At 45.0% G+C, this 12978-nt stretch overlaps 1 protein-coding gene across 47 annotated transcripts in view; it reads right to left on the bottom strand.

The window, feature by feature from the left end:
- KCNMA1 (potassium calcium-activated channel subfamily M alpha 1) overlaps nt 1-12978 on the bottom strand; it is a 772527-nt gene that overhangs the window by 530346 nt on the left and 229203 nt on the right. The window contains exon 3 of one of the 47 annotated variants that reach the window (XM_044942335.2): nt 10343-10398. The exons of the other annotated variants lie outside the window; for them this stretch is intronic. Within the exon in view, the coding sequence (XP_044798270.1) occupies nt 10372-10398 (27 nt within the window). The 3' untranslated portion in view covers nt 10343-10371. Of the gene's footprint in view, nt 1-10342; nt 10399-12978 lie in introns of those variants that run through there. 47 annotated transcript variants of the gene reach the window in all.

Genomic DNA, 12978 nt, shown 5'->3' on the forward strand with positions numbered 1-12978 from the left:
ATTAGAAGAGGTGGGTCTCCAGTCCTGTCCGAGGATGGATGGAAAGGTCACAGGCCCTGATTTATCACCAAACTCCTTCAAGCACCTCGCCACCCAAAAGCACTGCAAGAAAATGCAACAAAACATTTTCACTTTCAACACCTGGGATGATTTCACTTTGCAGACTTTGCTAGAAGAACCCCTATGTGTCCAGTGCCTTGAAGAGCGTCTGACACCTCTCAGGTACTCAAGGAATGCTTGAAGGAATGGGTGAATGACTCGGAGGAGAGTCCAGGCATATACAGTAGAACCTGTGTCCTTCTCTTCTGGTGACTTAACACACCTTCTTCCATCTTCCCAACAGATTTGGGGTTGCTGCCTGCCAATGAATAGTAAAGACACCTCCCTATGTCAGAAGGTACTGGCATGCCTTCTGAAACCAGCCCGGTGTTCATCAGCCTCACCCACATCCAGGGAGGACTGGATACGGGGCCCACAGTGAGCACACTTGTCCCTCTTTCCTCAAGATTCATCTGTCAGCCTGCCAGGGTGTTTCCTGTGACACACGTGCCTACAATGTACAGTTCCCAGGGAGAGCCCAGCCAGCCCTCCGGCCCCCAGCCAGCTCAGGATGCTGTATGAAGTGAGAATTTCCTGGCTGACTTGACAGTGATGAGTCAGGCTGGCATGAGCCAGCTTCAAAAACGACAGGGCCTGAATTGTGTGCATGGACCAAATATCATAGCCTGGCTGGACCCAAACCTGGGTCCTGGAATACTCAGACCCCATTTAGATGGCCATGCCCAGAGGTGGCTCAGCACTCCTAAACGATGTCTGAGTTTGGCAATGTCTGAGGGCTCCTCCATTACTGTTACAGGAGAGGATTTATCCTCCACTCCCTGTCCCTGTGTGTCTCCACATCTTCATGTTTCCTCCACGTTATGGTGACCAGGCTCCCTTAATATTAACAAAAATAATAATCAGATCAGATCAGTCGATCAGTCGTGTCCAACTCTTTGCGACCCCATGAATCGCAGCACGCCAGGCCTCCCTGTCCATCACCAACTCCTGGAGTTCACTCAGACTCACGTCCATAGAGTCAGTGATGCCATCCAGCCATCTCATCCTCTGTCGTCCCCTTCTCCTCCTGCCCCCAATCCCTCCCAGCATCAGAGTCTTTTCCAATGAGTCAACTCTTCCCATGAGGTGGCCAAAGTACTGGAGTTTCAGCTTTAGCATCATTCCTTCCAAAGAAATCCCAGGGCTGATCTCCTTCAGAATGGACTGGTTGGATCTCCTTGCAGTCCAAGGGACTCTCAAGAGTCTTCTCCAACACCACAGTTCAAAAGCATCAATTCTTCGGCACTCAGCCTTCTTCACAGTCCAACTCTCACATCCATACATGACCACAGGAAAAACCATAGCCTTGACTAGACGAACCTTTGTTGGCAAAGTAATGTCTCTGCTTTTGAATATGCTATCTAGGTTGGTCATAACTTTCCTTCCAAGGAGTAAGCGTCTTTTAATTTCATGGCTGCAGTCACCATCTGCAGTGATTTTGGAGCCCAGAAAAATAAAGTCTGACACTGTTTCCACTGTTTCCCCATCTATTTCCCATGAAGTGGTGGGACCAGATGCCATGATCTTCGTTTTCTGAATGTTGAGCTTTAAGCCAACTTTTTCACTCTCCACTTTCACTTTTATCAAGAGGCTTTTGAGTTCCTCTTCACTTTCTGCCATAAGGGTGGTGTCATCTGCATATCTGAGGTTATTGATATTTCTCCCGGCAACCTTGATTCCAGCTTGTGTTTCTTCCAGTCCAGCATTTCTCATGATGTACTCTGTAAAAAAGTTAAATAAACAGGGTGACAATATACAGCCTTGACGAACTCCTTTTCCTATTTGAAACCAGTCTGTTGTTCCATGTCCAGTTCTAACTGTTGCTTCCTGACCTGCATACAAATTTCTCAAGAGGCAGATCAGGTGGTCTGGTATTCCCATCTCTTTCAGAATTTTCCACAGTTTATTGTGATCCACACAGTCAAAGGCTTTGGCATAGTCAATAAAGCAGAAATAGATGTTTTTCTGGAACTCTCTTGCTTTTTCTATGATCCAGCAGATGTTGGCAATTTGATCTCTGATTCCTCTGCCTTTTCTAAAACCAGCTTGAATATCAGGAAGTTCACGGTTCACATATTGCTGAAGCCTGGCTTGGAGAATTTTGAGCATTACTTTACTAGCATGTGAGATGAGTGCAATTGTGCGGTATTTTGAGCATTCTTTGGCATTGTCTTTCTTTGGGATTGGAATGAAAACTGACCTTTTCCAGTCCTGTGGCCACTGCTGAGTTTTCCAAATTTGCTGGCATATTAAGTGCAGCACTTTCACAGCATCATCTTTCAAGATTTGGAATAGCTCAACTGGAATTCCATCACCTCCACTAGCTTTGTTCATAGTGATGCTTTCTAAGGCCCACTTGACTTCACATTCCAGGATGTCTGGCTCTAGTTCAGTGATCACACCATCGTGATTATCTGGGTCATGAAGATCTTTTTTTGTACAGTTCTTCTGTGTATTCTTGCCATCTCTTCTTAATATCTTCTGCTTCTGTTAGGTCCATACCATTTCTGTCCTTTATCGAGCTCATCTTTGCATGAAATGTTCCTTTGGTATCTCTGATTTTCTTGAAGAGATCCCTAGTCTTTCCCATTCTGTTGTTTAATAATAGCAAATGCTTATTAGCACTAACCACATAACAGGCACTATTCTAAACATTTTACATATGTTGATGCATCAAATCCTCCTAACAACATGAAAAGGCAGATGTACGCTGCTATATTTAAATGAATAAGCAACAAGGACCTTACTGCATAGAACATGGAATTCTGCTCAATATTATGTGGCAGCCTGGATGGGACGGGGGTTCAGGGGAGAATGGATGCATGTATATGTATGGCTGAGTCCCTTCGCTGTTCACCTGGAACTATTACAACATTGGTAGTTGGCTATGCCCCAATACAAAATAAAAAGTAAAATGAACGTTAAAAGGCAGAGACTATTATTACGTTCATTGAATGGATGAAGAAACTGAGGCACTAGAAGATGAAGCAACTGGCCCGGGGGAAAGCCCCAAAGCTGAGATTCAACAGAATGACCACAGAGGCTGTGTTCCTAACCACCCTGCCATACCACACAGAGCAGCCCTCAACGTGCCAAGCACCATAGCATCCCTCGCCAAGGAGGCAGGTCCCAGGAAGAGAGGAAAAGCAGGACCTGGCGATCTGGGGATGCTAAGTGCTCCACCTGTCCTTCTTGCTGGCTCCAAATGAATGAGACACCAGGGCAGATGGGGAGCAAAAGAGAGTAGAAGCCCCAGTTCAGATGGTGCTGGATCAGCCCCAGGGTAGGCTGCTATCTCCCAGTCCAGACAGAGAAGCTAAACCAGAGCCAACAGAGACAAGGGAGAGCACTGAGTGCCCTGCCTTATCCACTGCCTGGGTGCCATATTCGCTCCTGTGTGCTGGGGAACACCAGTGAAGGCATGTGCATTGGACGGATGGATGAGTGGATAGAAATGGATAAACAAACAGATGGATGAGACAGAAGAACAAAACAGGCACCCACTCCTGGCAAAAACCCCAGTGGAAAGAGGCAGCAGCGTAAGTACTGGCCACCAGAGGCTGCAGAAGCCGGGGATGAACAGCCGGGATGAAACAGACTGCTCCTGGGCCAGAAGGCTCTTCCTTCCCCCAGGACTCTGTGGGGATTAATTTCTGAAAGTCTCCTTTATTTTCATGGGGGAGGGTAGAGAAGCCAACACACCAGCTAGCAAAATTAATAGCTGCTCTTTGCAGAATGTGCTGGAGAGGCGGGCACACACAGCCTATGCCCTGCAGACTGGCAGCACGGTCCAGCGGCTGGTATGACTGAGGCACTTGGCCTGCAGGCCTGGACCAGGGGCATCTTCCACAGTAGGGACCAGACACTGGGCTGCCGGGCTGGGCCTGGGGTGCACTGATTGTAGGAGGATGTAGGCAGGTGGAGTCCAGGAGACAGAAAGTGACCCTGTTGCACAATTCTCAGACATATTCCACTGACCGTGGGAAGTGGAAATTCCTATGCTGAGTCAACTGTGGGATTTGGGGTCCTGCCTAGCTCTGACCCCTGTATCACTCTCTCTACTGCATCATTTAGTTGAACTTGTGGAAGTAAATGTAGAGGGTCTCTATAAGAAGGGACTGGATGGTACATCTCATCCATTGCCTTGAACTGTGGGAACAAGTTCTGAGTTCCTGAGAACTCACTCTGAGTTCCTGAGACTCCACTCTGAGTCCTGTTGGCCACAGAGCAGAAGGGGAACTTGATGGTCTGGTTTGGGAGTCACCAAATGCATTCTGTCCAGTACCCAACAGTAACTCCTCCAGGGTGGTGATTCTTGGACTCTGCGGATACTATCCAATTCTGCTGTGGTAGTGCATTGCAAAAACAGCCATAGACAACATGTAAATAAGAACATGGCTGTGTCCCAATAAAACTTTATGAACACTTAAATATGATTTCACATCATTTTCACATGTCACAGAATAATCTTGATTTTTTTTAAAAGCCATGTAAAAATGTAAAAACCATCTTGAGCTTGTGAGCTGTATGAAACAGGCAGTGAGCCAGATTTGGCCCATAGGTGATAGCTGGGGTAAGTAAAATTTTCCCAAAGTTTGTTCTCTGTGATGCCCACAGATGCTTCATGGGGTAAGGGTTCCATGGTGAAACAGGAGTGGGAAATGCCGGGCCAAAGTCTTTCTTACTGCAGGACTTACACGGTGATACTCACTGGACGATCTTGAAAATGGGACAAGAAATCTGTTCAACTTCCAGGGAAGTATTTTTATTCTGGAGCATCTCCTACATCTAATTTTCTGTGGACCCTAATTAAAGTAATGAGGATGAAATCTGGCCAACCATCAGCAGCAGTGCCACCAAATGAGATCCTGCCTTTCTTTGAACATCTGCAGTGACAGACAGCTCACTACTAACCATGGGTTCCTACTGAATTCAGTGACTTCTCGGACTTGTTCTCCCACCCAATGATGCTGGGTCCCAAGTAACAAATCTAGTGCAGTCTATTGCACCCTTCATCACAGATAAACCTTTATGTTTAATAAAATAAATAAAGCTTTCCTTATTCGATTTACTGATTCAAACAGCAAATATAAACTCTATTTATCCACAGGATGAAATAAAGAGCCATTATTAAGTCATGGGGTATAGGAGTGTGGATTACCACCCAGTTCCTTTAAAAGAAGCCTCAGGGGAGTAAACTCAAATTAAATCTCAATTTACTCCCAACTGCATGAAAAGCAGGATATACCATTTCACTATGGGGGCATTGGAGAAGGCAATGGCACCCCACTCCAGTACTCTTGCCTGGAGAATCCCATGGACGGAGGAGCCTGGTAGGCTGCAGTCCATGGGGTCGCTGAGGGTCGGACACGACTGACTGACTTCACTTTCACTTTTCACTTTCATGCATAGGAGAAGGAAATGGCAACCCACTCCAGTGTTCTTGCCTGGAGAATCCCAGGGACAGGGGAGCCTGGTGGGCTGCCGTCTATGGGGTTGCACAGAGTCGGACATGACTGAAGTGACTTAGCAGCAGTAGCAGCAGCATGGGGGCATTCTTACTTAAAAAAAAAAAAAAAAAAAAGGCTATGCAACCCAAGATCTGTCTGCTACATGGGGCGTCATCTGTAAGGGACATAGAAATTTTATGTACATTTGTCTAAAATGTAAAAAAGGGGGACAGGGAAGGAGGTGAGGAAGAGAGTGAGATGGAAATGTGAGGTATGTGAATCTGCCACCGAGCACCACTGAAAATACAAAGTAGAAGATGCTGATAAGAAATGTCACCAGCACCATGAGGCACTTAAAGGGAGAAATGAAGTCAACGGTGTCACCTATGTGATTAAGCTCTGCCCACGTGCTCTCCATTTTGTTCAACTGGTCCGATTTCAGGTACAGACAGCACAGCAGTGAATGCGCCTATTTAACTCTATTAAGCCAATAGGATTATTTCTCTTTGAAAGGCTTGTTACATATTCTCTATGGGGCCCTAGGAGATAAGGATAGAATGGTCTAGGCTATGTATACTATGTTAATATAAAATGCCACGCATGCATATGTTTAGGAAGATAAAAGGAAAGACTGGCATTTTTCTTTCTCCTTATTTCAACAAATCATTCCCCAGACAGTAAAGCAAGTAGAATATATTTTCAATTCATGGATTAGATGTGTCTGTTTCCTGGAGCAATATTTAAATATAGCAGCATGGGAATATGAGGTCAATAAGCAAAAAAAAAAAAGAGTAATTCTAAAGGCTCTATCTTTGTTCAAGGAGCTGATAGATATATTGGCAAGACCAGGCTTTCAAGTGAGCACAAAACACTGAATCTATAAAGGGGCTGAGCAGCTACACAACCCAGCCAGTGTAGACTGTGCTCACACATTGAGGTGAGGCCATGCTTGGCCACAATACATAGTTTTTCAAGGGAAACAGTCACTCTGAGATTGCTGTGGAAATTAATATGAATATTCAGAAACAAGGTGCTAATGGAGATGATGTTGGTGTGTGTGCCTATATCTATCTCTAAACTCTGTATGCCTATAATTTTTCCCATTATAAATGTGTTCACTGGTACCGCCACTTTTGTATTATATTATCTTAGGGAATTCCTACCTAAAATTTTTCTTTCAATTTCTGCCTCTCAATTTCTTAGTTTATGAAATACGAAGTCAAACTAGACCAAGAATCAGTAAACTATGGCCCATGAAACAAATCTGGTCCCCCACCTGTTTTTATAAATTAAGTTTTATTGGAACAGAGTGACACCCATGTACTGTCTGTGCTGATTTCAAACTACAGTGGCAGACTGGAGTTGTGACAAAGTCTCTCTATAGCTTGCAAAGCCTAAAATATTTATTAGCTGGCCCATTACAGAAAAACTTAACCCTGACCTAGACTATTTCTAACACTAATTTTGGCTTGTGAATCTATAAAGTACAACCAAACAATATAAACAAAAGCCTACTCTATGTGGTTCTTATCCTTTTTGTTTATATATACAGGCACACCTCGCTTTATTGCACTTTGCTGATACTGAGTTTTTTACAAATTGAAGATTTGTGGCAACCCTGCTTTGAGCAAGTCTATAGGTGCCATTTTTCCAACATCATTTGCTCACTTCACATCTTTGTGTCACATTTTGGTAACTCTTGCAATATGTCAAATTTTTCCTCATTTGTTAGGGTGATCTATGATCTTTTGATGATAGTAAATGACTCACTGAAGGCTCAAATGATTGTTTGCATTTTTTAGTAATAAAGGATTTTTAATTAAGTCTCTTAAATTAAGATTTAATTAAGATTTTTTTTTAAGTCTCTTGCATTTCAGACAGATTCTTTACCAGCTGAGCCACAAGGGAAGCCCAAGAATACTGGAGTGGGTAGCCTATCCCTTCTCCAGAGGATCTTCCCAACCCAGGAATTGAACCGGGGTCTCCTGCATTGCAGGCAGATGCTTTAACAATTAAGCTATCAGGGAAGCCCAACGTATGTATAATATGTTGTTTTTAAAAAAACATAATGCTATTGCCCAGCTAACAGACTCTAGTATAATGTAAACATATTTTACATGTACTGGAAAACCAAGAAATTCACATGACTAGCTCTATTGTGATACTTTATTGCAGTGGTCTGGAATTGAGCTTGCAGTATCTCTGAGGTCTGCCTGTACTGGCTTATTCCTAGAAAGATTTCATTTAGTTCCCCAAACTCTACAGAGCACAGAACTACAACGTGTAAAGTTCAAATGGTACGCAAAGGGGAAATGAGAGAAGAGATGCGGAGATGAAGCTGGGAGGATGCAAATACAGAATGTAAACCCTGAGACGCTGTGTATATTCGATGGCCCAAGAACTTGCCTCCCAGCAACCGCTACAGAAAAGGGGTCAGTGTCCCTTTCCCAATTTAGAGTGTTCACTGGAGGTTAACCAGAAGGACCACAGCGATCCTGGCACAAAGAACTATTTACCCCAAGTCTGTGCTTAAGCAGATAACATGAGATGTAGTGAGAGGAGTCCCCAGAAACACCCAAACAGCTGGGCGGCATCTCACCGGCTTTCACTGTGACATTGAAACATCCTTCAGCATGGACCGGCTTCAGGTCCCAAAGTGGAACTGATCATCAGTTCTCCCAATACCTTCCAAAATTTTGAATTAAGCATGCACCAACATTCTAATCAGAAGATAACAAGTATTTGTGCTTTAAGAAAGAGATAAGACAGTACTACTTTCTTATGACTACTCTTAAGAAAGCAGTCATCCTTAAGAGTCTGGGGGTACACTCTGATACAGAAACCCTCAGCCATCACTCTAAGAGGAAGCCCTATGCAGCCTGGATGTGAGGGAACTTTGGGGAGAATGGATACATGTGTATACACATGTATGTATGAGTATGTATGTATGTATATGTAAGTATGTATGAGTAATGGAGGAGTCCCATTGCTGGCCACCTGAAACTAGCACAAGACTGTTAATTGGCTCTACTCCAATACAAAATAAAAAGTTAAAAAAAATTTTTTTTTAAAAAAAGAGGAGGCCCTAGGAGGTCTCACTGTTTCTGTAAAGCTAAGGCTGAGACACAAGACAAAGATGGGCTATTCTGAGACGTGGTCATCCAGTTGTTAATAGAATTAACAGTTAATAAAAGCACCGGTAAACAGTGACCCTCGTTTCTCATTGTTTACGCTGAGCGCTACAACCTTTTATCTAGTTTAGCAACGTGAATAAAGCACACGCTGAATCCCTGATGCTCGCTGCCCTCTGCCCGGTGCCTGGAACAATGCCTGGTGCAGGTGAGAAGTAAATACTTCCTGAATGAACGGTGTGCTCGTCTGAGAGATCCGGACAACCAGTGACTCCACAGATAGGCCAAGGCTGTCTTGGACAATCCTTCCCCAGCTGGGCCTTCCCCACCTTGCCTGGTTTTGAGATTCACCTGTGACAACGAGACAAGTAAGCGCCCAGATGTGGAGGCCAAGCTCCTAAACTGTGCGTCAAGGAAAACAAATTAAAAATTGAAAAGAAAAACTGCACAGCCGGTGTCTAGTCTCACTCGAGTCCCATTGTTGCAAGGATAAACATTTGGACAGTTCAAGACAAACACAGCTTTGGGTTCTGAGAAGAGAGAGCTGCTTCCCCTCGCACGCTGAGACTGCCGTAGGAAATCTCTTTCCTGCTCAGAGCACGGACCTGCCTTCCCTAAAGGAGAGGCCTGCTCTGAAGGTGCCGCCTGTACTCAGAGCTTCCTGCTCTCCGGGCAGTGGGACTGATGCACCCTGAGCGCACCTGAGCAGCCCAGGCCACCTTTTCTCCCATGAGATCTTCAGAAATCAGCTGGCCTCATGGGCAGTCCCAGCCAAGAAGGCCTGAGCATGCCATGCTGGTCCACGCAAATGTTAGGAGCATCAGAACAAGCAGCCTCAGGACCTAACTGGGCTCAGAGACAGTCACGTCACAGCCAAAGCAACAGACGACAGTAGCTTCAAAAGAAGGCATTATCTTCAGATGGGAAGTGATGACACGGGAAGAGCACTGGATGGGGAGTCTGGAGGCCTGCAAGTACCAGCCTGGCTCTGTCACTTCACTGCCCTTCCTAGGCCTTGATTTTCTCAACTGTAAAATGGACATAAATTCACTGATAAGACTGGCTCCGTGCCTTCCTCATCATGCACCCCTATAACAAAATGGGAGCTAAGGAACAAAGTCAACACTGTCCTTGCCCTTCAATCTGATCACAACATTTAGGGCTTAGCACAGTGCCTGGCTCCCGACAGGCTCTCAGCAACGTCGTTGTCAGCAGTAGTATCTGACTTTAAAAAAAAAAACAGCACATGATTACATTGACATGAAATGTCCAGTATATGCAAATCCATAGAGATAGAAAGTACATTAGTAGTTGTTAGGGGCTGGGGATAAGGAAATGGAGAGTGACTGCTAAAATAGGGTAAAGGGTTTCCTTTCGGGGTGATGACAATTAGATAGCAGTGAAAATAATCCTCAATAAAAATGGGAAAAACCCTCAATAATAACAAATCAATTAGAAATGGGCAAAATATTTGAATAGAAACTTCACTTTACATATACTGATGGCAAATAAAGACATGGAAAGATGTTGATATTCAAACATGGGTAGCCAAGATCTTCCAGAGAAGGCAATGGTGGGCTGCCGTCTATGGGGTCGCACAGAGTCGGACATGACTGAAGCAACTTAGCAGCAGCAGCAGCAGCCAAGATCTTCAGGGGATCTTCCGCACCAAGGGATCAAACCTGGGTCTCCTACATTGCAGGCAGATTCTTTACCATCTGAGCCACCAGGGAAGCCCCAAACATAGGGAAGTACAAATTAAAACCACACTTAGATATCACTACACACTGTTTAGAATGCTATAATTTTAAAAACGAACTGATATTACCAAGTACCAGCAGGGATGAAAAACAACCAGAACATTCACACAGTCCTGGTAGGTACAGCTAATTTGATAGTTTCTTGCGAACTTAAACTTACCAGAAAACAGAACAATCCAATTCCCAGATATTTATCAAACTGAAATCAAAAATCATATTCCCCCCCCCAAAAAAATCATATTCCCATAAAAATCTGAAGTAAAAGTAGAACAACCCAAGCTGGTAGATGGAAATACAAACTGTGATGCATCCCAAAAATGGATGATTCCAGTCCAAAGTCCTCAGCTCAGCATCTGAAGAGCCAACAAGTTGTCTCCAACCCACGTTCCCAGTCTCACTGCCCCTCAGGTGCCTCTGTATTGCCAGCTCCAGCCTCACTGCCAGCACACCATGCCCCTGATCTTCTCCCGCTGCTCCCTCACTGTGCAATCATTTCCTCTCCTTTAACTTTTCAGGATCCTAACCCACATTGCCAAGCTCCACTCAAATGCTTTCTGTTTTATTAGGCATAATTCTCAGCTCCTGGCCCACTACGTAGTCCCTGTTTTCAAGCTCAGCTATGTTTTTCTTTTTTATATTGTCTCTATCATCAAATGTGCTCAGTTCACCTTGAAATAGACGTTTCAGCTCAAAGGCTTTCCCTCCAATGAAGCCCTGTGAATTCTTCCTTGACTCCCTGCTTCCCCACACTCAGCCTCTCCACCACAGACACACTCACACAACATTGTATTCAAAGCATTTCTCCTCCAGACATCCCTTCAATACCTTCCAACCATGCTGCAATGGAATTAGCATTATTCATTATTTTTCACAGAGATGATAAAACACCAGGCCTACAGTTGGTGCTCAGTATCTCTTAGCTGATGAAGATAGACAGAATGCTCCTAAGGGACCACACTGAAGCAGCAGGCACCACACTGTGCGACCGCGCTGTCTGCGGTTCCCTCACCCTCTTACTGTTCCTCTCACTGTTCCTCTCATTGTACTACACATGTACAATGCACTACTTCCATTTCAACCCAGGTGAATGCACAGACCCAGACTCCAACCTTAAATTTCCCACACAGAATCTACTCACACACAAGTGTGAAAAAACAACAGAGACTTTACTGAAGACTCTAGAGGGGAGATGAGGGTGATGGTCAGACAGCACAACCCATAACAAGCCACCTTCAATTCCTGACGAGACACTCAGGGCTTCCCAGGAGAGCCTAAGTCCCACCAACCCAGACCACCCACCTCCCATCTTCCTCCACACAGCAACTGGCCTCACCAGTTTCTCTCTCCTCCTTACCATAATCCCAGCTTTAAATTTTCCCACTTTCTATTTTGCTGCTGCTGCTAAGTTGCTTCAGTCGTGTCTGATTTTGTGCGACCCCATAGACGGCAGCCCATCAGGCTCCTCTGTCCCTGGGATTCTTTTTGCTACTACTTAACAATAACATAATCTATGACGCCATAGCCAGATTCTTCAGAAGGCACAGCCCCTGGTGGTCCCTCAGGTAACAGAGCCCTGTTCTCCTTGAAGGCTGTTTGGCCACCAGTTTGGTGACTTGAACATGACATTTAGTGACTTACTCCTTTCCTCAAGCAGTGCGTGAGACAGTTATCAAAAATATAATGCAGAGTTCTCCCCAAGGATTCTGATGGGTGAAATTTCACCATCTCCCAACATCTGTGGTCACCTTCTCACTGAGCTTTGCCATGAAACATCAAGAGTGACGGCATCTACCTTTCAGCATCCTTGCTTGATCTCTGATACTCCCTAGCCACCAGGACATCCCCATTCATTCTATGTCTAAGCCAAATGACTCTTGACTGAGCCCCAGCATCAGGACAAGGAAGGACAGCCCATACAAAACAGCTTCCAGAATCACAGGGAGTTATTTACAATGTCACATCCTTCTCAAGGAAACTCTTGACTCATCAGACCCAAGAAAGCTGGTGGTCAGGGCTACCCAGAGAAGAAGCCCAACCACGGCATGAGCCTGGCCTGACCAGGTGACCAGCTCATGTCTGTTTACCCACAATCTTCCCAGTCTTTGCACCAAAAGAACCATGTCCCAGGTTCCCCACGCAAACAGGGATTACCGGTCACTGCAGGCTTGTTCCACCCACAATACTTGCCAAGAACTAGGAGCTCATGAAGTCAGTTAATGAAGCCTAGCTCCAAACAAGCAGATGAGAGAGAATGCAGTAAGTGTGCAGAGAAGGGAAAGGATGAGCCTAGGCTGCAGGTGGGGCTGAGAACAGCCACCTCAGAAATAAGGTCACACAGCAATGCTCCAAGCATGGGACCAGTGGTCACAGGTGGGCTGCTGATGAGTTTCATCACCAGCATGACCAAGGGTTTCTACCACGGGCACGATTCTGATCACATAGGGCAGGATTTCTGAAAATTATGGCGGCCCGAGGACAATAGTAACATCTTCAGAAAGCCACCAAACACACACATGCACACCTGTGCATGTGCAAGCA

Source organism: Bubalus bubalis, chromosome 4, assembly GCF_019923935.1.
Source record: "Bubalus bubalis isolate 160015118507 breed Murrah chromosome 4, NDDB_SH_1, whole genome shotgun sequence".
NCBI lineage: Eukaryota > Metazoa > Chordata > Mammalia > Artiodactyla > Bovidae > Bubalus > Bubalus bubalis.